General features: G+C 46.1%; 5 protein-coding genes across 13 annotated transcripts in view; 3 read left to right on the top strand and 2 right to left on the bottom strand.

Annotated features, from left to right (window-relative positions):
• The window catches only part of LOC108263498 (zinc transporter ZIP1), a 2,492-nt gene extending 608 nt beyond the window's left edge, over window positions 1-1,884 (bottom strand). Inside the window, exons 1-4 of one of the 2 annotated variants that reach the window (XM_053684795.1) lie at window positions 1,713-1,884; window positions 959-1,320; window positions 668-789; window positions 1-515 (exon numbers count right to left, since the gene is read on the bottom strand). The exon at window positions 1-515 is cut by the window's left edge and continues 135 nt beyond it. In XM_053684795.1, the coding sequence (XP_053540770.1) occupies window positions 1-515; window positions 668-789; window positions 959-1,103 (782 nt within the window). In that variant the 5' untranslated portion in view covers window positions 1,104-1,320; window positions 1,713-1,884. The remainder of the gene's footprint in view (window positions 516-667; window positions 790-958; window positions 1,321-1,712) is intronic. The other variant, XM_017464342.3, reaches the window with a different exon arrangement.
• Window positions 1,885-2,040: 156 nt separating this feature from the next.
• creb3l4 (cAMP responsive element binding protein 3-like 4) lies at window positions 2,041-7,281 on the top strand. The gene is made up of 10 exons (XM_017464328.3): window positions 2,041-2,710; window positions 3,129-3,269; window positions 3,551-3,764; window positions 4,995-5,167; window positions 5,259-5,348; window positions 5,602-5,708; window positions 5,783-5,851; window positions 6,019-6,103; window positions 6,316-6,412; window positions 6,574-7,281. The coding sequence occupies exons 1-10, from the start codon at window positions 2,663-2,665 to the stop codon at window positions 6,891-6,893; spliced, it is 1,344 nt and encodes a 447-aa protein (XP_017319817.1). The 5' UTR covers window positions 2,041-2,662; the 3' UTR covers window positions 6,894-7,281.
• A 650-nt stretch (window positions 7,282-7,931) lies between these two features.
• fbxo43 (F-box protein 43) lies at window positions 7,932-11,914 on the bottom strand. 3 transcript variants are annotated; one of them, XM_017464293.3, is made up of 5 exons: window positions 11,826-11,914; window positions 9,471-10,692; window positions 9,033-9,135; window positions 8,657-8,953; window positions 7,932-8,444 (listed from the first exon to the last, which is right to left on the bottom strand). In XM_017464293.3, exons 2-5 carry the CDS (start codon window positions 10,634-10,636, stop codon window positions 8,187-8,189), a joined length of 1,824 nt encoding a protein of 607 aa, XP_017319782.2. In that variant the 5' UTR covers window positions 10,637-10,692; window positions 11,826-11,914; the 3' UTR covers window positions 7,932-8,186. The 3 variants fall into 3 exon arrangements, with proteins under 3 accessions (XP_017319782.2, XP_053540364.1, XP_017319795.2); XM_053684389.1 differs by having other exon boundaries at window positions 9,471-10,689; window positions 11,826-11,906; XM_017464306.3 differs by having other exon boundaries at window positions 8,227-8,444; window positions 8,640-8,953.
• spag1b (sperm associated antigen 1b) lies at window positions 11,890-23,090 on the top strand. 6 transcript variants are annotated; one of them, XM_053684239.1, is made up of 16 exons: window positions 11,890-11,961; window positions 13,031-13,209; window positions 13,631-13,790; window positions 14,034-14,132; window positions 14,369-14,445; window positions 14,580-14,692; window positions 14,928-15,033; window positions 15,215-15,345; window positions 15,535-15,641; window positions 15,764-15,893; window positions 16,164-16,370; window positions 16,488-16,587; window positions 21,273-21,422; window positions 21,627-21,924; window positions 22,029-22,412; window positions 22,597-23,090. In XM_053684239.1, exons 2-16 carry the CDS (start codon window positions 13,067-13,069, stop codon window positions 22,723-22,725), a joined length of 2,334 nt encoding a protein of 777 aa, XP_053540214.1. In that variant the 5' UTR covers window positions 11,890-11,961; window positions 13,031-13,066; the 3' UTR covers window positions 22,726-23,090. The 6 variants fall into 6 exon arrangements, with proteins under 6 accessions (XP_053540214.1, XP_053540178.1, XP_053540160.1 ...); XM_053684203.1 differs by lacking the exon at window positions 11,890-11,961 and adding an exon at window positions 12,085-12,605; XM_053684185.1 differs by lacking the exon at window positions 11,890-11,961 and adding an exon at window positions 12,085-12,685.
• A 555-nt stretch (window positions 23,091-23,645) lies between these two features.
• malsu1 (mitochondrial assembly of ribosomal large subunit 1) overlaps window positions 23,646-25,000 on the top strand; it is a 1,834-nt gene continuing 479 nt past the window's right edge. The window contains exons 1-4 of the mRNA XM_017464405.3: window positions 23,646-23,920; window positions 24,183-24,355; window positions 24,636-24,717; window positions 24,804-25,000. The exon at window positions 24,804-25,000 is cut by the window's right edge and continues 479 nt beyond it. Of these exons, the coding sequence (XP_017319894.2) occupies window positions 23,692-23,920; window positions 24,183-24,355; window positions 24,636-24,717; window positions 24,804-24,958 (639 nt within the window). The 5' untranslated portion in view covers window positions 23,646-23,691 and the 3' untranslated portion in view covers window positions 24,959-25,000. The remainder of the gene's footprint in view (window positions 23,921-24,182; window positions 24,356-24,635; window positions 24,718-24,803) is intronic.

Genomic DNA, 25,000 nt, shown 5'->3' with positions numbered 1-25,000 from the left:
ACTCGGGGCATCACGTCCATGAAGATGACGTAGGTGAAGCTCCCTACACTCAGACCCTGGAGTGTGGAGCGAGCCAGGCGTAAGGGTGTGTGTGTGTGTGTGTGACGCAGGGCGAGGCAGAGCGGGAAGGCCGAGGACAGCACCGCCAGGCAGACGGACACCACGGAGCGTCTCATGTGACTCTGAGCGAGGAGGAAGACCAGGCTGCAGGCGACCAGCGAAGTGCGCAGGAGGAGATCGGGACGCAGCCGCATCACGTCCGCAGATAAACCCTGGAAGACGGAGAACAGAAAGAGAGACAGGAGCAGCACGGATGAGCGAACAGGGGACAGGGAGGGATCGGGACGCGGCCGGAACGTCGTCGGGTACAGGAGCAGCGCTTCCTTCTCCTCTCGTCCTTCTTTCTGTCCATGCTGTCGCTCGCACTCGTCTCTCAGAGTGAGGATCAGCTGCTCCAGCACCAGCAGGAACAGAAATCCCACCGCCATGATGAACTCCGGCACGGGGAAGCGCAGCTGAGGACACAGACACGGGACAGGAGACACGGGACAGGAGACACGGTATAGGACACGGGACATCTTTATAAATAAAATCAATAAAAACTGCACACATTGTGGGTATCGTGTGTCGTACAGGGTGCAGTGGTGCACTGTGGGATTTTACTCACCGTCACGCCGAGCTCTGTGAAAGTCTCTCTCATTTCTGTCAGGAAATTTGGGATAATGTCCAACAGACAGGAGGCTAAAAACACACCTGCAGAGAGACAGCTGAGAGAGGAGAGACGGGTGTCTAACACACACACGCACACACACACACACACACACACACACACAGATTAAAACACCACTCACCATTCATCCGTTATTAATGTTAGAATATAAACAGACAGATACTGTGTGTGTGTGTGTGTGTGTGTGTGTGTGTGTGTGTGTGTGTGTGTGTGTGTGTGTGAGATTACCTGAGGGTGTTCCACCTCTGCCCATCATTCTCAGTGTGCCGAGTGCCCCAAACCCACACACTAACACACACACCACATACACACACACACACACCAACTCTGACCCCACACCACTAACCACAGGGGACTCCACCGACATCATCATCACACACACACACACAGACAAATGTAAACGATTGTAATGATTTGGAAACCAAAATTGGGCTGAAAACCAGTTTTTAAAAATTAAAAGTATTTAAAACTCAACAAAAATGCACCAGAACAAAAAAATTCTTTAGTCCAAAAATGTCTAAAAGATTCGAAGATAAAATACTTCAGAGTCAGAATGAAGAAAAAACATCATGAGCGGTGAGACTCCACATCTACAACACACACACACACACACACACACATACACACACACGCCCACATACACATACACATAGACACAGAGAGAAAGGTTATAATGGGTTATAATGATGTTATAACACCTCTCCTCTGTACTAATCACCTGAATACGTTTTAACTTGTTTATATTTACATATTCACACAGAATTAATTTATTCACATTTACATTAAAAATACAAACATCAACAAAACCAGTCACTTGAGTTATTTCCGGTCTCCTGAGCTAACAGGCTAACACTCCTCCAGAGATCAGCGGATAAAACCAGCGAGCTCTAATGTTCTTATTTACTCAAATCATATAAATGATCTAAATTATGTAAATAAGGTAAATAAATATGTAAATAAACACCAGTGTATTTAGCAGTACCTCTGTAGCAGTCAGTCTCCGGCTGTGAGTTTTAAAAAACTCTTGATGCTGAGCCCCAAATCACTGCCTACTGCACATCTAGTGCACTGAGTAGGGTGTCTACGCCATTACTGTGTAGCGGATAGAGTGTACATGTGTAGTGAGCGGGCAGTGGTTTGGGACCGGGCCGCTGTGTGGCGTTTCATAAACTAACGGGAACGTGAGTCAAGTTTACTGAATCCGGACACGACACGCCCCCTGGACTCTAATTGGCTAGAAGTTCGGACTCGCTGTCAAATCAGAGGGCTGTTTGTGAGCATGCGCACAAGGCGGGCTTTGCCAGAATACGGATGGACGTCGGTGTTGTGTGAACAAATCAGACACCGCGACAACATCCGGGTATTATGTATAACACTATATAACAAACTCCCAGGCCGTTAAATTGACTGTATTAGAGCGGATAGAAGAGTGTTATATTGTAAGAGTAAGAGCTAGCTCGCTAGTTAGCCGCGCTGAGAAAGTGTCTGTGTGACTTTAGTCAGAGGTTGTACTACAATCCAAAAACGCCTCAAAAGTAGTTCACTGCATGCGTGAAATTTGTGTCTAATCCATACATCGATGAACAAGTGATTAAAATATTATAAATATATTCAATGTACATTTTTACGACCAAATCGAATGTAAAGCATTTACTTCCGGCATCAAAGTGACGCAGGTACCATTCCGAGCCTCCTGATTGGTCCGCGCTGAGGTGAGCCAATCAGACGTCAGTATGACAGGCCGAGCGGCCCAGACTGAGGATGTATGCGGATTGACCGGTGTATAAGGAGCAGGTGTGTAGATGTGTTAGAGGTTGTATGTTTTTTTTAACGCTTGTCCTGCTCGTTATCCTGAACACACGGATGTGCAGTGTTTGAGTCCGGAGCTGCATTCAATACATTCAGATTAACACAATCATTCAGTGTACAGCGATGCGCGAGACGGAGAGCGGCGCGGGACAGGGTTCATCTACCGGAAGTGTGAGTTACATAAAACACGACACACTCCATCAGTAATAATAATAACATATAATTCTGTGGTGTGTTTACAGCTGAACAGGGTGTGTGTGTGTGTGTGTGCGCGTGCGTGTGTGTGTGCGTATTTATGTATGTGTGTATGTGCGTGTTTATGCGTGTTTGTGTGTGTGTGTGAGAGAGAGAGAGAGAGAGAGAGAGAGAGAGACTTTCTGTCTCTCACCTTGATATTACATACACTCTACATACACACACACACACACACGCACACACACACACCCTGTCCAGCTAAATAAATAGCTACATAAACTTATATATACAATATACACACACACCATTTTTTTTAAAAAAAGTGGTAATGTTGTAATGTGAATGTTCAGTATCATGTGACCTCGCTTGCTCTCTTTGCTCTCTGTGCACACAGGAAGTGTGTGAGGACACAGGAAGTGTGTATGTGGGACAGAGTGATGAAGATGCAGTGATGGAAGACAGAGCATTCATCACTGATTCCTGTCCTCCGTGTGTGTATGAGGGAACAGAGGGATGGGTCCTCCAGGACCAGTCTGTGAGTAACTCACCACCGCTTTAATCGCCATTAAAACACACTGCTGCTTTAATGTACAGCCTCACACATAGCTGCTTTAATGTACAGTCTATGACGTGAACCTTAGCTAATGTTAGCTAGTTAGCATATATCCTCCATGGAAAACATTTTATTAAAGCAGGTCATGTGACAGTTTCTGGTGAGTTGTGTGTAGTTATAATGAAGTTATAATAAAGTAATAAAGTGTTTAATTCGTGTATAAATGATAAAAAGTGTTTATTCCGATATTAATTCTCTCTCAGAGTTTTAACGACAGCGATTCGGAGGACGTTCTTCACACCGTGAACCCAAACGAGGTCTTCAACGAGAGCGATACTGCTGCTTCAGACATTCCTGACCCCACCCACTGCCCGACTCTGGCCACGCCCACTGTGTATCAGGTTGTGTATGACATCGGTGGAGTGGGTGGAGACCAACAGAAGCAGCAGAAAGTGGACGTTATTTCCATTGAGCTTGGTGCGTCCTTCATAAACATCTCACTCTTCATTTGTTTTTAAATGTTTTTTTGGTGTTACAGATATTAAAATAGTAAAATGGTAAGACATTACAATATTAAAATATTATGATATTAAGATATTATTAAGTGTGAAATGTGTTGCATTGTTGCAGCTGAGTGATTTTAAGTGCGGTGCTGATGGATTCGCTAACAGATAAAATTAATAAGGTGGTGTTAGTGAAGTAATGTGGTGTTAATGATGGAGGGTTAATGGAATAAGGTGGTGTTAATGGTGGAGTGTTAATGGAATAAGGTGGTGTTAGTGAAGTAATGTGGTGTTAATGATGGAGGGTTAATGGAATAAGGTGGTGTTAATGGTGGAGTGTTAATGGAATAAGGTGGTGTTAATGAAGTAAAGTGGTGTTAATGGTGGAGTGTTAATGGAATAAGGTGGTGTTAATGGTGGAGTGTTAATGGAATAAGGTGGCGTTAATGAAGTAAAGTGGTGTTAATGGTGTGGTGTTAATGGTGGAGTGTTAATGGAATAAGGTGGCGTTAATAAAGTAAAGTGGTGTTAATGGAATAAGGTGGTGTTAGTGGTGGAGTGTTAATGGAATAAGGTGGCGTCAACAAAGTAAAGTGGTGTTAATGATGGCGTGTTAATGGAATAAGGTGGTGTTAATGAAGTAAGGTGGCGTTAATGAAGTAAGGTGGCGTTAATGGAATAAGGTGGCGTTAATGATGGCGTGTTAATGGAAAAAGGTGGTGTTAATGGTGGAGCTGGTGTTAATGGAATAAGGTGGTGTTAATGAAGTGAGGTGGTGTTAATGGAATAAGGTGGTGTTAATAAAGTAAGGTGGCGTTAATGATGGCGTGTTAATGGAATAAGGTGGCGTTAATGATGGCGTGTTAATGGAATAAGGTGGTGTTAATGGTGGAGTGTTAATGGAATAAGGTGGTGTTAATGGTGGAGCTGGTGTTAATGGAATACGGTGGTGTTAATGGTGGAGTGTTAATGGAATAAGGTGGTGTTAATGGTGGAGCTGGTGTTAATGGAATACGGTGGTGTTAATGGTGGAGTGTTAATGGAATAAGGTGGTGTTAATGGTGGAGCTGGCGTTAATGGAATAAGGTGGTGTTAATGGAATAAGGTGGTGTTAATGATGGCGTGTTAATGGAATATGGTGGTGTTAATGGAATAAGGTGGTGTTAATGATGGAGTGTGTAAGTATAATGTTATCCCGTATCAGATGAGTGGAGTTCTCCGATGCTCATGTCTGACTCCTGTGTGGTGAGCGAGTTGCCGCTGGTTTCTGCCATTAAAGTGGAACACGCCCATCCTGAGCTCAGCCACGCCCACTCTGATCTTGACCACACCTTGTTTGATCTTAGCCACGCCTCCCATTCTTTCACTGATGGCCTGGTGAGTGCATTAGTCTGTGCTTCATCACAGTGACACGCTGTAATGAGTTACTAATGTTATTAAGTAGTTATTAATGTGTGTAATATTCCAGCTGTATCCGGAGCTGAAGCTCACTGAGGAGGAACAGAAGCTCCTTAACGAGGAGGGCGTGTCCCTGCCCAACAACCTGCCACTCACCAAGGTACAACACTACAGTCACATCCATACTGTATCACTAAACAGCTAGCTGAGACATGGGCTGTGTCCCAAATCACACACTACTGCACTAAATACTGTACTACTGTACTGTACGGGCTCAACACACCACAGAAACACATCTCAGTCACGGGCTGTGTCCCAAATCACTGTCACAGTAACCTGCACTGTTTCACACACTGATTACTACACAGACTATCATTGTGTGTGTGTGTGTGTGTGTGTGTGTGTGTGTGCAGGCGGAGGAGAGAATACTGAAAAAAGTGCGGCGTAAAATCCGTAATAAACAGTCGGCTCAGGACAGCAGGCGCCGCAAGAAAGAGTACATCGACGGTCTGGAGAGCAGGTGCACTTTACTGTAATATTAATAAACAAATAAACAAATAAACAAATAATAACGTGTGTGTGTGTGTGCGTCAGGGTTGCAGCATGTTCAGCACAGAATAAGGAACTTCAGAGAACAGTGGAGCAGCTGGAGAAACACAACATGTGGGTAACACACACACAGTTTACTTTGATAACATCTCCACGTAATTGTGTGTGTAATAAATTATAACTCTTTTAGATCTGTGTGTGATTTGAGATGCAGCTCCAGACAACAATAACAACAATCTTTAGAGGAGAAACTAACTGTGTGTGTGTGTGTGTGTGTTCAGGTCTCTGTTCGCACAGCTGAGGAAGTTACAGTCTCTGGTGAAACGGACGGCGAGTAAAGTGGCTCAGACCAGCACCTGCATCGTGGTCGGTACATTTCATCACTAAAGACTAATCATTAAATGAACGCTACTTAAAGAATATGAACTACTTAGCTAACTCGCTAGTTGTGCTTTAGCATGATCGCTAGCTGAAGTGTGAGGAGCAGTGGTTGTTAAATGTTCTGAATGTAAATACACAGAATAAATGATGAAGTCGTTCACACACTCGCTGACGCACTCTTTTTTTTCTTATTTCAGATTCTGCTCTTCTCTTTAACGTTGATTATTTTCCCAAGTTTTCGTCCCTTTAGTCTGCGTGCTAAAGCCTCAGACGATGCGTACACGCCCACTGGAGGTATGGCTTCTAACTAGCATTAAACCATTCAGTCATTACTGATTATAATCACCTCAGAGTACACACACAGTCACATGACCCACTTCTGCTCTCCGATTGGTGCAGTAAACTCACACATCTGTAATGAGTTCAGAATTCTGGGGGTTTTTCCTTTTATGCAGTAATTTCTAGAAACATCCTGAACGACGAGGCGTCTCCGCCGGTCCTGTCTGAGATCGCGACGGACGATAAACGCCTGCTGGCGGAGTTTCAGCCGGTGCCAGCAGACACGCAGCGAATGGAGCGCTATGACAGGGACGACTCGACAAGAGAAGACAGGAAACAGGAAGTGCTGCTTCAGGATGATCTGCTGAAAGGAAATGAGTCTGTGACAGAGGAAAATGGGGCGGAGCCAGTGGGTGTCGGCTTGCCATCTCGTCCAGCGGGGGGTGCCGTGGTGGACCTCGACGTGACTAAACCTGCTCATGCTGATGAAATGTAGCGACACAAAACGCTAACTTTATTGACAGACACTAAATGGGCCACGTCCCAAATCTGCTTCGCTATATACAGTTACCGTGCTGGAGTAGGGCACTACCTCCGGTTCTGCTGCGTCCCAAATCACACACTCCAGACACACTAGTGCACCACTGCAGGTTAGCATCGCTGTTTCAGTGCACTAGAATGGTGGTTTAGGACGTAGCAGCTCGCATGAATGAATGTGGGTGGGGCTATTTTTTCTACACTATCTCAGTGCTGTAGTGCACACGCTGCTGTTTTGGAACATTTGATGATTGATTGTGTCCCAAATCACCAGCTTGGTATGGAGGTGAATATCTGCTGTTTGAGCTCGTCTTTATTTTTACAATAAACATAATCATGTTGTCAAACCTGTGTGTGTGTGTGTGAGAAAGGGAAGGTAAGGAGTTATTCACGGAGCGATACGATGTTGAGTAACCTCAGAGACGCATCAGTTCGTTCCCTCCGCAGCCTCTCGTGTGACTCAGCTGGTCATGTTACTGGGAAAGAGTGTAAACTGGTCTGTTTGGCAGAATCTCCAGTGCAGAATGGGGTAAAGTGAGTCAGAGGGGGATTCTGGGACAGAAGTTGGGAGGACAGGTTGAAGGGGATATTTAGTCACCACCAGGGGGCAGTTTCAGGTGCTTTACTGTTTTAATGGTATAGCAGAAGAAGAGAAGTTTTCAGAGGTGTTTGTTGCTCCTGAAATGTTCCTGATGTACATTTACTCATACATTTACATCAAAGTGAAGGTTTGGGTTCTACCATCTGATTGGCTGGGCCATGTTTAGACCTGTTCAGAATCCCTCAATACACACACCAAAAAGTCTATTACAGGTAATTAAAGTGGTGTAGTGGGTTAGAGACTGTATAAATCATGGAGCATACTCTTGGCTGTACAAAATAGAGCCTCCAGTTTCTCTCTCACTCACTCACACACACACACACACACACACACACACCTGAGACATCAGTTAGGTAAAGGAATAAAAAGACTTTATTAAAACAATCCATTAAAAAAAAAAAAACAGCAGGCAAGTACATCGCTCACACACACACACACATTGATCATCATAACTTAAGGACACACATTTTAGATACGATGTGTACTGTACATAAAATGTAGTCACTGAGTTCATTTACAATCTCACACACACACTTACACATTTTAGCAGCCTGTGAGAACCCACTTTAGCAGCCCAAGAGCACGTACACACACAGTGTCTCTATCATGAACATGTTGGATCTCCTCTTGTGGGTGTGTGTGTGTGTGTGGTCACAGTCTCTTGATATTGCGTTTGCTCTGTGCACTGCCTGGTAACAGCTGGCTCCGCCCCTTCCTGCGTATGTGCATGTTGGGAAGGCGTGTGCAGTCAGCTGAGCCGTGATAGGCCCGCAGACAGGAAGTGCAGAAATGGAACACACACTCACTCCAGCTACACACACCTTCAGCCTTTACAGAGTGACAGCGAGCAGGACGTTCACACCGGGGACACGGACGCAAACACTCGTCACTGAACAGCGTCTTCGCAACCTGAGAACGAACACACACACACACACACACACACACACACACACACACACTAAACATTTCAGTTCAGGAAAGTGTGGAGCGTTCAGAACTGTACCCAAATTTCACCATGTCAAGTGTTTTCTCATACACACCAACCCGTGTGTTTGTGTGAGAGAGAGAGAGAGAGAGATAAATAAATAAAGGTTACAGTAGTACCGTGTTTGTACACACACCTGCAGGAACTGTTGGCGTTTGGTGGAGGGTGGAGTGTGTGAGAGAGCACCGCTGGCTGCAGGCGTGTGTGTGAGGGCACCGCTGGCTGCAGGCGTGTGTGTGAGGGCACCGCTGGCTGCAGGCGTGTGTGTGAGGGCACCGCTGGCTGCAGGCGTGTGTGTGAGGGCACCGCTGGCTGCAGGCGTGTGTGTGAGAGTGTTGGGAGTTTTAGCTTGAGCCTGAACACTGCCCAGAGCCAAGCGACATGCTAGCGCTAACCGCGTCTCTGCATCCACCACACGAGCAGCTCCGCCCATCTGAAACAAACACACCAATAGTAAGACATTTAAATCCGGATCTTACACATACACACTCACAATAACACACTACGCTCACCTCCAGTGTGTGTTTCTGCTCTCGTTCGTACGTCCTCCTTCTGCGATTGGCTTTCCTGTCCTGCAGGATTATGTCACTCCAGGAGTCACACACCCGAGTACACCTGTGCACATGTGTGTACACACACACACACACACACACACACACACTTTGTTCAAATTAAATACAAAGCACAATATAGAGCTTGTGTGTGAGGTAGTGCTTGGACCCCGATGATCGCTGCTATTAGCCGTTTTATTTTTATATGGTGCCTCGTCAATATTTAAATTATTAAATATAATCCAAATGCTGAATCAGATTTTCTCTGATCCATGTTTAAAACATGTTTGTAATTTGCTGAAGAGACAGTTTACCTTTAATCCTGAAAGTGAGTGAGTGAGTGAGTGTGAGAGAGAGAGAGAGAGAGAGAGAGAGAGAGAGAGAGAGAGAGAGACTTACGTGTGTATGTCTCTGGCAGAGAGCAGCTGCAGGATGGAGGACAGGACATGGTGCAGGTTCCTCACGTGGAGCTCTGCAAGAACATCCATCTTGCCTGAACCCATCTTCCGGCCAATCAGGTGCGAGAGCGGCAGGCGTGTTGTGATTGGCTGGTCAGTGTCCTGTGAGAGTGTGAACGAGCGACTGAGGGCCTCCATGGCCTGCAGTGCAGGAGTGAGTGACAGGTCGGGTTGTGTTGCCCTGAGGGGCGGAGTCTCTACAAACACCTCTTCCTCCAGCTTTAGGCCCCGCCCATTCATGCACCGACCTTTGACCTCGTCGTCTGACTGGGAGCCCTCCCTGAGCGTGGACAGTCTGCGTTGGTGTTCGAGTCTGGAGCGGCGGTGGTCTCGGCCGAGCGCGACCCGTGACGCCCCCTCCTGGAACGAGCCGTCGTTACCGGCATCCTCCAAACCGTCCAATCGCAGTGAGCCGAAGCCGCTGTCCTCGGATGTGTCCAGTCCGGAGAGAGGCGTGTGTGAAGGAGTGCTCAGCACGCTCAGGCTCTCAGACAGATTGGCAGCCAGACGAGTAACAGGAGTCTGGAAGCCGTCTCGTCCCCGCAGCATCTCCGGCGTCTCCGACGGCAACAGCCCCGAGATGATGCTCTCGTCCAAATCGGGCTCGGACAGAGGGGGGCTCGCCCCGTCCTTCTCATCCTCCAGTGTGGACGTCACAGCCTGAGAGAACACCAGACGGCGCTTCATGGAGGCCACACTCACTGTGTCGGACCTCAGCGTGCTGTAGGAGAGCGGGCCGCTCAGGAGGACATCCGGAGAGTCCGACTCGCTGTGTGTGTACACGTCCCCGCAACTCGGCGTCCTGGAGATGCTTGTCTTCACCTCGGTCACGGATTTGGATGCGAGGAGGCGTCTGCGCAGAGACAGGTCCTTCTTGGTCAGTTTGGGAGTCTCACACCACTGAGGGTGAGACAGGTAGTGTCTGTCTCTCCCCTGTCTCTGGGAGCTGGACATGTTCTCCTTCGGCGTGTCAGTCCTGCTGAAGTTTACACGCTCCTGTCCACACGTCCTCGTGTCCTCACCGTGTGAGAGTGTTTGTGAGAGTGTGTGTGAGAGGGGGCAGGTTTGGTGATGGATGTGTTTCTGAACCCAGCCTGCGCTCTCCATGGCTCCTAGTTAGGGTCCCTACAGCTGGTGAACCAGGGACACGTCTCACTGTCCTGCTGGGAGAAAAATAAACTTTTACTAATAAAAACAACAACAACAACAACAACATTTTATGAATAACAGATTAAAGTTGAAGTAAAAATAAATCAATAAAATAAGATTTGAATAAAGAAGATTCATCAAAGTAAAAAAGCTCATCAATAATAAACAGTTAATGAATTAAAATGATGTTATTTTGTTAAAGAATTAATATTAGACATTCGGAATTGAAAAAACACGAGTTTACAAATAGCATTAATATTACAGTCACCAGGCTGAGCGGAATCCTACCGGAAGTCTCTCCGGGACCGGGTGAGCGCGCGTGTGGGTGGGGGCGGGGTGGGGGCGGGGGGTGCAGAGGGAGATCAGAGGGTTAGAGTTAAAGCGAGTAAAGTGTGAGGAGCAGGGAGGAGGAGGAAAGCTCTCGGTCTGGGGGTTTTGAGTGAAAACAGCAGCGATGAGAAGAATAACGGCTCGCTGTTGCCGTGGCTACAGGACACGCGCTCCACCGATACCCGCTCGCGTGCGCGCTACCATTTAAATCCTCGCGCGCGCAAAACTGCACGAAGAGCGGCAAAATAAATAAATAACACGCTCGCTCGCTTGCTGGCTGGCGCTCTCTCTCTCTCTCTCTCTCTCTCTCTCTCACACACACACACACACACACACACACACACACACACACACACACACACACACACACACACACACACACACAGCAGCTCCATAATGGAACATACATTAATTATTTAACATTAATGTAAAACGTCAGTTTTTAACAACTCAGCGGAATGAGTAAACCACACTGATGTAATAAACAAAACAAGTGCTTTTCTTCCTAAACAAGTAAAACACTTCAAGCATAAATCACTCCGAGACTCTCACTGCTCAGCTTTAAAGTGTTTAACTTACACAAAGCCTTTCAGTATAAAGCCCACAGATTAGTCAGACTGTCACTGTGTGTGTGTGTGTGTGTGTGGTGAAAGTTAGGGTTCACACAGGAACCGGTCCTAAAGCAAACCCACTAAAATCCCTAAAATCAGAGTTTTAATCAACATTAACAATCAGCCAATGAGCGGCGTTCACAATAACACCACCGGCATCTAATTTACATATAATTAATCACTAATAATCACTAGAGAGATTAAACCTTTGATGCAGCAGTAACACTCCTCTCTCTCGCTCCCCGCAGCTCCTGCTCAGCGCGACCACAGCCGCCGTTCATATTTGGTGCCTCCCGTTGATTGGTCAGTGACGCACTTCCGGGTTATTGGCCGAATAGAAAGGTCGGTTTATTTATTTATTAATTTATTTTTAAATGTTGTTGGTATAGATGTGCACATTTATAATTTAAACATTTATAATGAATTTAAAGTAATAAAACACTACCGAATTCAAATAAACTATTTAATAAAAATGAAATAATAGATTGTTAATTTATTAATAAATTATCTCTGCACTGCCTCAGGTGCATTTTATAATAAACTTTAACAGTAATTCAATAGACAATAGTAATTTAACAGTATGGAATACAAACATCATAAATATATAAAGCTCTGTGTGTGTGTGGGGGGGGTTCTCTCGCGAGCGCTCTCTGTGTGTGTGAAGGGGTCTGTGTCTGTGTGTGTGTGTGTGTCTGTGTGTGTGTGTGTGTGTGTGTCTGTGTGTGGGGGAGGTCTCTCGCGCTCTGTGTGTGTGTGTGTCTGTGTGTGTGTGTGAGGGAGGTCTCTCGCTGTCTCTCTCTGTGTGTGTTTTATATTAAACAGACGCGTCAAACTGGTCTGACCCCGCCCGCCGATAACTGTAGGCCCCGCCCACGCTGTGAGCCGTACACACAGCCCATGTGTATTGCCATGGAAACCCTGCGCGTGCCCTGTGTGTCAGCGCGAGGGAAACAGACGCTAAAGTTAGCTCCAGCTCCAGATTTCGGGTAATTCGCAGCTCACGCGCGGTTTCCGGTCTGCAGTGATCTCTCCCCGCGGTGTAGTGGAGCTCTCCTCCTCCTCTCCGGTAGTTTATCTTCCTCACAGCAGCTCTGACTGCAGTGCAGTCAGGTAAACTCACCGTTAGCCTGTTAGCCATTTATAAAACAGGTGTGTATTTAAGATTCAGTGAACATTATTGAGTTGTTGTTTGTTTGTTTGTTTTGGTACATACGGTCTTCACTGGATAACATCTGTGTAGATTGTGAAGAAAACCTGTAACTTTGTTCAGGAGGAAGATTTGAACAGTCAGTGAATATTGAGGACCATGTTTCAGGTTATGAGCAGCAGGGGGCGCTGTGTGTGAGACTGGGATGTTTAGAGGGGTGTAAAGCTTGGACACCTGTTCACTGTGATATTCCTCTTCACACAGAGATCTGTTCATCCATATACACTGTAAAGGGAAATAATGAGTGTGGAGGGCGTGTCCTCTCTACTGATGACATCATCACCAGGCGGATCACACACACTTCCTGTGGAACACCTGGACTACACCTACATCCAACAGTGTGGAGATTTGAAATACCTGGAAAAGATCCTACATGTGCTCAGGTACACACCCCTGATTACACACATACACACACACACCTCACTGTTTGTTGACTTTTTGGTCTCATCAGACCAGAACACATGCTTCCACATGCTTTGGGGTGATTTAGTTCAGTTTGGATGTTTTTTGTGAGAAAGGGCCATCTAGTCCCCCTACCCCAGGTGAAGAACATGAGATTGTTGTTACATTCAGAGAGTAATCAGTACGTGTCAAATGTTCCTGCAGCTCCGTTAATGTTGCTGGAGGTCTTCTGGTCTCCTCCCTGGTACGTTTGTGTGCCCTCCTTTTAAAAATGCTGGAGGGACGTCCTGCTCTTGGTGATGTCACTGTGCTGCTCTGTTTTCTCCACTTGTTGATGATGGCCTTAATGGCGTTCCATGGTACATTTGGAAACTATTTTATTATATTGACTCCGCCCCTCAGGTCAGGCACAGAGGGGGTGTATCCACACCTGACAGATTTCTGTGAGAAGCGTATCGAGACGTTGGACCCGAGACATCGTGCTCTGAGGAAGGAGGCGTTTCCAGCAACCGCCGCCTCCTTCACTACAGACGAGTGGAAACACATCACTGATGACTTACAGGTGAGACACGTAACGTAATGTGTCGTCATGGTGATGTATGGTCATAGACCTAACTGGTGCTCAAACGCATGTGAAACGGGGAAAGCAAGTGTGATGTGTGTCTGTGTGTGTGTGTATAGACTGAATTATAATAATGTAGATAATGTGTGTGTGTGTGTGTGTGTGTGCGTGTGTGTGTGTGCGTGTGTGTGTGTGTGTGCGTGTGTGTGTGTGCGTGTGTGTGTGTGTGTGGACGGTCCCCAGGCCTGGCAGAGAGAGATCACAGAGAGTGAGCAGCAGCTCATGCAGTCACCCACCTTCAACACTGACACACTCCCACCTGTACACAACCGTACACTACAGGTATACACACACACACACACACACACAATATTGCTTAATCATTAATGTGAGCAGGACTATCTCTCTGTCCCTCGCTGTGATACACTTCATTCTGTTCATCCTCACTGTCTCTGTCCCTGCTGCTCAACTGGAACCTGTGGTACTTATGTAGGCACAGCTTTTATACTGTGTGTGTGTGTGTGTGTGTGTGTGTGTGTGTGTGTGTGTGTGTGATATCATTTCTGAATCATCCACAGAGACCAACAAACACCAAAGCCACTACAAACCACAATAAAAGATGTGCTGTTCCCCGTCCATACAGCGACTGGGACAGGTATGTGTGAGTGTGTGTGTGAGCGTGAGCGAGTGTGTGTGTATGTGAGTGACTGCATGCGAGAGCGTGTGTCTGTGTGAGCGCGTGTGTGTGAGCGTACCATGTACTCAGGCTGCATTATTACTGTACTGCAGGTTTGATGTTGATGAAGAGTGCGCTAAGGTAGATGAGGGTGTAAATAACAGTGACACCCCTGCTGTGATAAACTCCGCCCACACACGCATCACACAACACATGGACAGCTCAGGTGAGTTCTGTTACATACACACACACACAGTGTAGTATAGTGTGTACTGATGAATCAGTAGTGATGTTTGGGAATGAGGGAATCACACAAGGCACACTATATGAGGCCTCTCTACTGCAGAGTTCCCATCATGCACTGCAGCGTGTACAGGGAATAGGGAGTAGAAAATAGGGCAGCATTTCATATTTGATACCTAATCACATCCTATTTACTTTACTTTATTTTATTAATTCAGCTCTGACACGGCAGGAGAAATGTGTGTTAGCCACTCGAGAGAGGGAAAAAGGAAACGAGGCCTTCAAGGCCAGGGATTGGGACGAGGCCATAGTCTACTACACCAGGTCAGATCTCACACATACACACACACACACACACACACACACACACACACACACACACACACACACACACTTACTCACTTACACACTTGCGCTCATGTAGTATAGTACTATGGCCTGTAGCACATTAATGAAACACCTCACAATCGTGTGTGTGTGTGTGTGTGTGTGCGCGTGCGCGCAGGAGTCTGTGTATCTTGCCCACAGTAGCTGGGTTTAATAACCGAGCTCAGGCTGAGATTAAACTGCAGCGCTGGACTGATGCACTGAGAGACTGTGATGCTGTGCTACACATCGAACCACACAACTGTAAAGGTGAGAGTTCTTCACCTGATCTCACCACACCTCACTTCATATCACCTGATCTAACCACGCCCTTCACTTTACACTGTAAACATCACCTTAACCAACCACCACTGCTCATACAGGCACATCACCTAAACCAGATTTAATCACTGTGTGTGTGTGTGTGTGTGTGTGTGTGTGTGTGTGTGTGTTTCCTAGCTCTGCTGCGTCGTGCAACTGTACATACACACCTGGGGAAGCTACAGGCAGCGTATGATGACATCACAAACGTTCTTCAGTCTGAACCTCACAACATCACAGCAAAGGTAAAAACACACACATCATCTAGCCATCTCAGTAGTCTTCACTACTTCATCCACCTGTGCAACACATTGTGTGTGTGTGTGTGTGTGTGTGTGTGTGTGTGTGTGTGTGTGTGTGTGAACAGAAACTCCTACAGGAAGTGAATAAGAAAATATACACAGAGCTGCAGCACAAGCCATGCCCACCAAACCAGCCAATCAGAGGCAAGAAGCTTCTGATCCAGGAAGTGGATGATGAAAAGGAGGAAGAGACAGGTGATGATGTCATCACAACTCACTGATCACCCTAATGATCACGCTAGAGAGCGCGCGTGTGAGAGAGCGCACGTGTGAGAGAGACTCCTTGTTGTTTCATGTCCCCTCTGTCTCAGCCCACTGCTGAAACTCTGTCAGTGATTGGTCACACTGGTTGCCCTCCTGTAGCCAGTCAGGTTTCAGGACTGAACAATAGTGTTTAGGGGAGGTGCACTAAGTGAACAACTGTAGTGTACAACCTGTCTGTCTGTCTGTCTCTTTTCCTCTCAGATGCTGAAACTGCAGGAGTGGACAAACGGACTCCGAGGGACAGGAAAGGACAGACAGATGGAGAGATGGAGAGACAGACAGATGGAGTGAGACAGGGTGTGGATGCTGCAGCAGTGAGGAGTGAAGGAAATGAGCTGTACAGGAACGGACAATATGGAGACGCAGCTGAGAAATACACTCACGGCATCACAACACTTACACAATCAGGTGCACACACACACACACACACACACACACACACACACACACCATGCACGCACACTGTATTACCTGGAGTCCTGACCCTGTGTGTGTGTGTGTGTGTGTGTGTGTGTTTTCCTGCAGGTGTGTACAGTAAGGATAACATGTTTTTTCTGTACTGTAACAGAGCTGCGTGCTACCTGAAGATGGGACAGTGTTCTGAGTGTGTGTTAGACTGCTGCCGGTGAGCAGTACTCCCTACACCCTACACCCTACTCCCTCTACCCTACTCCCTACACCCTACTCGCTATACTCTACACCCTACTCCTTACACCCTACACCCTATTCCCTACACCCTACTCCCTACACCCTATACCCTACTCCCAACCCCCTACACCCTACTCGCAATACTCTACACCCTACTCCTTACACCCTACACCCTACTCGCTATACCCTATACCGTACTCCCTATACTCTACACCCTACTCCCTATACTGTACACCCTATACACTACCCCCTATACTCTATACCCTACTCCCTACACCCTATGCCCTACTCTCTATACTCTGTAGCCTACTCCCTACACTCTATACCCTACTCCCTACACCATATACCCTACTCCCTATACTCTATACCCTACCCCCTATACACTACTCCCTATACTCTATACACTACTACCTAAACTCTACACCATATACCCTACTCTCTATACTCTGTACCCTACTCCCGATAGTCTATACCCTACTCCCTATACTCTACACCTTATACCCTACTGCCTATATTCTATACCCTACTCCCTACACTGTACACCCTGTACCCTACTCCCTATACTCTACACCCTATACTCTGTACCCTACTCCCTATACTCTATACCCTACTCCCTACACCATATACCCTACTCGCTATACTCTATACCCTATTCCCTATACTCTATACCCTATTCCCTATACTCTATACACTACTCCCTATACTCTATACACTACTCCCTACACTCTACACCCTATACCCTACTCTCTATACTCTGTACCCTACTCCGTATAATCTATACCCTACTCCCTTTACTCTACACGCTATACCCTATGCCCTATACTGTACACCCTATACCCTACTCCCATTACTCTATACACTGCTCCCTATACTCTATACCCGATACCCTACTCCCTACACTCTACACCCTGTACCCTACTCCCTACACTCTACACCCTGTACCCTACTCCTTATACTCTATACACTACCCTCTATACCCTACTCCCTATACACCCTATACCCTACTCCCTATACTCTATACCCTACTCCCTATACTCTATACCCTATTCCCTATACTCTATACACTACTCCCTATACTCTATACACTACTCCCTACACTCTACACCCTATACCCTACTCTCTATACTCTGTACCCTACTCCGTATAATCTATACCCTACTCCCTTTACTCTACACGCTATACCCTATGCCCTATACTGTACACCCTATACCCTACTCCCATTACTCTATACACTGCTCCCTATACTCTATACCCGATACCCTACTCCCTACACTCTACACCCTGTACCCTACTCCTTATACTCTATACACTACCCTCTATACCCTACTCCCTATACACCCTATACCCTACTCCCTATACTCTATACCCTACTCCCTATACTCTACACCCTATACCCTACTCCCTATACTCTATAACCTATACTCTATACCCTACTCCCTATGGTCTATACCCTACTCCCTATACTCTATACCCTACTCCCTATGCTCTATACTCTACTCCCTACACTCTACACCCTATACCCTACTCCCTATACTCTATACCCTACTCCCTATACCCTGCTCCCTATGCTCTATACTCTACTCCCTACACTCTAGACCATATACCTTACTCCCTATACTCTATACCCTACTCCCTATAGTTTATACCCTATACCCTACTCTTTATACCCTACTCCCTATACTCTATACCCTATTCCCTATACTCTACACCCTATACCCTACTCCCTATACTCTATACCCTACTCCCTACACTCTACACCCTATACCCTACTCCCTATACTCTATACCCTACTCCCTATGCTCTATACTCTACTCCCTACACTCTACACCCTATACCCTACTCCCTATACTCTATACCCTACTCCCTATACCCTGCTCCCTATGCTCTATACTCTACTCCCTACACTCTAGACCATATACCCTACTCCCTATACTCTATACCCTACTCCCTATAGTTTATACCCTATACCCTACTCTTTATACCCTACTCCCTATACTCTACACCCTATACCCTACTCCCTATACTCTATACCCTACTCCCTATGCTCTATACTCTACTCCCTACACTCTACACCCTATACCCTACTCCCTATACTCTATACCCTACTCCCTATACTCTATACCCTACTCCCTATACTCTATACCCTACTCCCTATACTTTATACCCTACTCCCTATACTCTATACCCTACTCCCTATACTCTATACCCTACTCCCTACTCTCTATACTCTGTACCATACTCCCTATACTCTATACCCTATACCCTACTCCCTATACTGTACACCCTATACCCTACTCCCTATATTCTATACACTACTCCATATACTCTATAGCCTACTCTCTATTCTGTACACCCTATACCCAATACCCTACTTCCTACACTCTACACCCTATACCCTACTCCCTACACTCTATACCCTACTCCCTATACTCTACACCCTATACCCTACTCCCTATATTCTATACCCTACTCCCTATACTCTACACCCTATACCCTACTCCCTATACACTGCTTCCTATACTCTATACCCGATACCCTACTCCCTATACTCTACACCCTGTACCCTACTCCCTATACTCTACACCCTATACCCTACTCCCTATACTCTATTCCCTACTCCCCATTCTCTACACCCTATACCCTACTCCCTATACTCTATAACCTACTTCCTATACTCTACACCCTATAACCTACTCCCTATACTGTACACCCTATACCCTACTCCCTATACTCTATACCCTGCTCCCTATACTCTACACCCTATACCCTACTCCCTATACTCTACACCCTATACCCTACTCCCTATACTCTATACCCTACTGGCTATACTCTACACCCTATACCCTACTCCCTATATTCTATATACTACTCCCTATACTCTACACCCTATACCCTGCTCCCTATACTGTACACCCTATACCTTACTCCCTATACACTGCTCCCTATACTCTATACCCGATACCCTACTCCGTACACTCTACACCCTGTACCCTACTCCCTATACTCTATACCCTACTCCCTATACTCTATTCCCTACTTCCTATACTCTACACCCTATACCTTACTCCCTATACTGTACACCCTATACTCTACTACCTATAATATATACCCTACTACCTATACTCTATACCCGATACCCGACTCCCTACAGTCTACACCCTGTACCCTACTGCCTATACTCTATACCCTACCCCCTATACCCTACTCCCTATACTCTATTCCCTATTTCCTATACTCTACACCCTATACCCTACTCCCTATACTCTACACCCTATACCCTACTCCCTATATTCTATATACTACTCCCTATACTCTACACCCTATACCCTACTCCCTATACACTGCTTCCTATACTCTACACCCGATACCCTACTCCCTATACTCTATACCCTACTCCCTATACTCTACACCCTATACCCTACTCCCTATACACTGCTTCCTATACTCTATACCCGATACCCTACTCCCTATACTCTACACCCTGTACCCTACTCCCTATACTCTACACCCTATACCCTACTCCCTATACTCTATTCCCTACTCCCCATTCTCTACACCCTATACCCTACTCCCTATACTCTATAACCTACTTCCTATACTCTACACCCTATACCCTACTCTCTATACTGTACACCCTATACCCTACTACCTATACTCTATACCCGATACCCTACTCCCTACACTCTACACCCTATACCCTACTCCCTATACTCTATACCCTACTTCCTATACTCTACACCCTATAACCTACTCCCTATACTGTACACCCTATACCCTACTCCCTATACTCTATACCCTGCTCCCTATACTCTACACCCTATACCCTACTCCCTATACTCTACACCCTATACCCTACTCCCTATACTCTATACCCTACTGGCTATACTCTACACCCTATACCCTACTCCCTATATTCTATATACTACTCCCTATACTCTACACCCTATACCCTGCTCCCTATACTGTACACCCTATACCTTACTCCCTATACACTGCTCCCTATACTCTATACCCGATACCCTACTCCATACACTCTACACCCTGTACCCTACTCCCTATACTCTATACCCTACTCCCTATACTCTATTCCCTACTTCCTATACTCTACACCCTATACCTTACTCCCTATACTGTACACCCTATACTCTACTACCTATAATATATACCCTACTACCTATACTCTATACCCGATACCCTACTCCCTACAGTCTACACTCTGTACCCTACTGCCTATACTCTATTCCCTATTTCCTATACTCTACACCCTATACCCTACTCCCTATATTCTATATACTACTCCCTATACTCTACACCCTATACCCTACTCCCTATACACTGCTTACTATACTCTATACCCGATACCCTACTCCGTACACTCTACACCCTATACCCTACTCCCTATACTCTATACCCTATACCCTACTTTTTACACTCTACACCCTATACTCTACTCCCTATACTCTACTCCCTATACTCTGTACCCTACTCCCTACACTTCACACCCTATACCCTTCATCTTACGTTCTACACCCTATGTTATAATGCACAATTCTAACTACCCTAATCCCTTATCTATTTACAGCCATAAACCATGATCTTGTGTGTGCCTGTGTGTGTGTGTGTGTGTGTGTATATGCGTGTGTGTGTGTGTGTGTGTATCAGAGCTCTGCAGCTGAAGCCGTTCAGTGTGAAAGCTCTGTTGAGGCGAGCGACAGCGTTTGAGACTCTGGAAAAGTTTCGACTCGCTTATGTGGATTACAGAACTGTACAACAAATACACAACACATACTGTGTACAACAGCATGTCAACAGGTAACACACACACAGAGTGAACAACAGCATGTCAACAGGTAACACACACACACACAGAGTGTACAACAGCATGTCAAGAAGAAACACACAGTGTCACTGTAAATGCTGATTATGGCATGGTGTAAATGAAGCCTATGCTCCATATCGTAACTGATGTTGAGGAGATGTTCAGTGTCTGTGTGTCTGTGTGTGTGTTGTATCTAGGCTCACTCAGGTGCTGATGGAGCAGGATGGTTCTGATTGGAGAACAAAACTGCCAGAGGTTCCGTTTGTCCCAATATCAGCTCGACATGATGGTACAGAGACTCCGCCCACATCACAAACCACAGCCAGCACACACACTGTGTCCACCATGAAAACTCCACCCACTACAGAGACTCCACCTATCATGAAGACTCCACCCACAAAACAGTGTCCACCCACAATGGAGATACTGCTACACACAGAGGCTCCGCCCACTGGTGCTCCATCAGAAACACGCAGGCGCATCAACATAGTAGAGGTGTGTGTGTGTGTGTGTGTGTGTCTGTGTGAATATCCATTAGATAATGTGTCCAGTTATACAGTCATACCCGTGTGTGTGTGTGTGTGTGTGTGTGTGCGCAGGTGGAGAGTGATATTACTGATGATGAGGATGAAGATGGTGCTGCTGCTGATGGTGAGGAAGACGATGGTGATGAAGATGATGAGGATGAAGTTGGTGCTGCTGCTGCTGCTGCTGATGGAAATGATGTCATGACCTCCAGTCCAGCTAATGCCTTTGAGTTTGGCCAGGCACTGAATGCGGCCCGTTGCCATGGTGACCTGGCGGCGTGTGCCCAGCTCCTGAGAAGTGTGTCACCTCACACCCTCCCTCACCACATCAGCACACTGCTGGACACATACACACTCAGCTTCATCACACACACACTGCACACACACATCCTGCCCACTGACCCCGGCCTGGTGTACCGTCTCCTCACACACCTGCACACCACCGACAGGTTCACGGTGAGAACTCACACACACACACACACACACACACACACACACACACACACACACACACACACACTACTGATTGTGTGAAACAACTACTGTGTCAAATTTATCTGTTTATTACTTAACAATACCCTGGGGTGTGTGTGTGTGTGTGTGTGTGTGTGTGTGTGTGTGTGTGTGTGTGTGTGTGTAGGTGGTTCTGATGCTGATGGACTCAGATGAGAGGAGACAGATCACACAGCTGTTTGAATGTTTGCGTATGGTGCAGTGTGACGAGTTCACACACGAGAACATTAACAGCCTGGCTAAGAAATTCATATAACACACACACACACACACACACACACACACACACACACATACACACACACACACACACATTAATGCATGAAAATTTGTGGCTTTAATATGAATGTTTTTTTTTCTGGTGTGGCGTTTGATGGGTGCAGTCAGTGCTATTTCACCTGCTTATTGTTCCAAGTGTTCATAATGAAAAGGTATATAGGGAAAAAGTCCTGCCCTGTGGCCCCGCCCTGTCCAGTAGTGTGGCTCCACCCCTCTAGTAATTGGGAGAGAGAGAGCTGATGTGATTGGTGTTGAATTTGCTTCATTTCCACAGCACTGTGCCCCTCCCCCACTTCTCCACCGACTGAGGAAGCTGAAATAAAGCACACGTCTCTCTCATTACTCTTTGTGTGTGTGTTGTTTGTGTTAATGCTGCAGTCCTCACACTGGGTCCCATTTAGATGCTCTACATGCACACAGGTCTGATTTCCCCGGACACTGGGCTGGTCACTCAGATTCCATCGGATGGAGCACATCAGACTTGGTGTTGTTATTATGGTTCAGATTAAACTCAGTCAGGTGGAGAATTCTCAGGCATAAATGGAATAATGAATGAATGTTGTGATCTTCACTGCTGTAACTACATGCTTCAGGGAACCCTCTCTGAGAACCATGGTTCTAATGTAGCTAATAACTGAGCAGCTGGATGACGGATGAAATGAATCTGTGCTGTGATCATGAGTAGCTTCCGGACGTGGAAGAGTTTTACACTGAAACGCTCTGAGTTCTTCATCATCATCATCATCATCCTTATTATTATTATTATTATTATTATTATTATTATTATTATTATTATTATATACCCGTAATAGATCATGTGATTTGAAGGTGAATACATGCTGTGTTTTCACTCCAGACCTTTAGATGACGCTGAAGCTGCGTGTTTATAATCACGCTTCTCGCAGTAACCCGGAAGCGGAAGTACCGACGGTACTGTACAGTAATGGCGGCGCTGGGATGTAGGAGATGTGTCTTCACACGGCTGTTTAACATGGAAGTGTGTTACAGAGTGGCTGGATTACACTCACTCACTAACACACACAACACCGCGCGCTTCTCCCGGTACCTGAGGAAAACGCGCGCCCTGTCTCGTGCGCTGTTTAGTAACACTGACGGAAGTGACGTAGAGTTGACAGCGCGAGATTCATATACACAACAACAGCTGCAGCATGGTGAGTAAACACACACACACACGGTTTATTTATGGGGTGAGAATTGTTTCATAACTGCAGATAAATAGAATGAGATCCAGAAATATATGCTAGTAGTTTAACTAAAATAAATTAAATTGACAAATAAATAAAATGAGATTTGCAAATAAAACTACTGACATATTTGTGGATTCCATATGTTTATTCACTTTAATTTAAAATATATTAATGTTTATTAACGCCATATATTTATTATTCATCGTGTGTGTGTGTGCACGTGCAGGTGGAGCGGTGTTTAACCTCGGCGTGTTGGTGTCTGTCCTGCGGGAGGAGAATGCAGTGGATATCTGTGTGATCCGAGTCCCAGACCAGCTGAGATACACTGATTACTTCATCATAGTGAGTGGATCTTCAACTCGGCACCTGAGAGCCATGGCACTGTACACCATTAAAGTGGTAAACACACACATGTGCGCACACACACACACACACACACACACACACACACACACTCACACTCTCACTCTCACTCACTCACTCTCTCTCTCACTCACTCTCTCTCTCTCTCTCTCTCTCACACACACACTCACTCTCTCTCTCTCTCTGTCTGTCTCTCTCTCTCTCTCTCTCTCTCTCTCTCACACACACACATTTGAACACTCCATTAAAGTGGTAAACACACATGTGGTCCCATGTGTGTGTATGATGGACTGAGTGTTTCGTCTCTGTGTTTCAGTACAAGTTCCTGAGGAGAGAAACTGCTGCACACACACACATTGAGGGACAGCACTGTGACGACTGGATGTGTATTGATTTTGGTGAGTGTGATGTCATCACTACTGCACTCTATTACACTATTCCTCTCCGCACTGACAGGGCTGTGTGTGTGTGTGTGTGTGTGTAGGATCGATGGTGGTCCACTTCATGCTCCCAGAGACAAGAGAAAAGTTCCAGTTGGAGACACTGTGGACACTGCGGAGCTACGAACAACTGACCAACAACACACTCCCACACACACTGCCTCCTGACTTCATACTCACACACACACACACAGACTGACGCGCACACACACACTGATTGACGCGCACACACACACACACT

The sequence above is a fragment of the Ictalurus punctatus genome, chromosome 1 (genome assembly GCF_001660625.3).
Source record: "Ictalurus punctatus breed USDA103 chromosome 1, Coco_2.0, whole genome shotgun sequence".
Classification (NCBI taxonomy): domain Eukaryota; kingdom Metazoa; phylum Chordata; class Actinopteri; order Siluriformes; family Ictaluridae; genus Ictalurus; species Ictalurus punctatus.
This window is presented reverse-complemented; position numbering and strand designations above follow the sequence as displayed.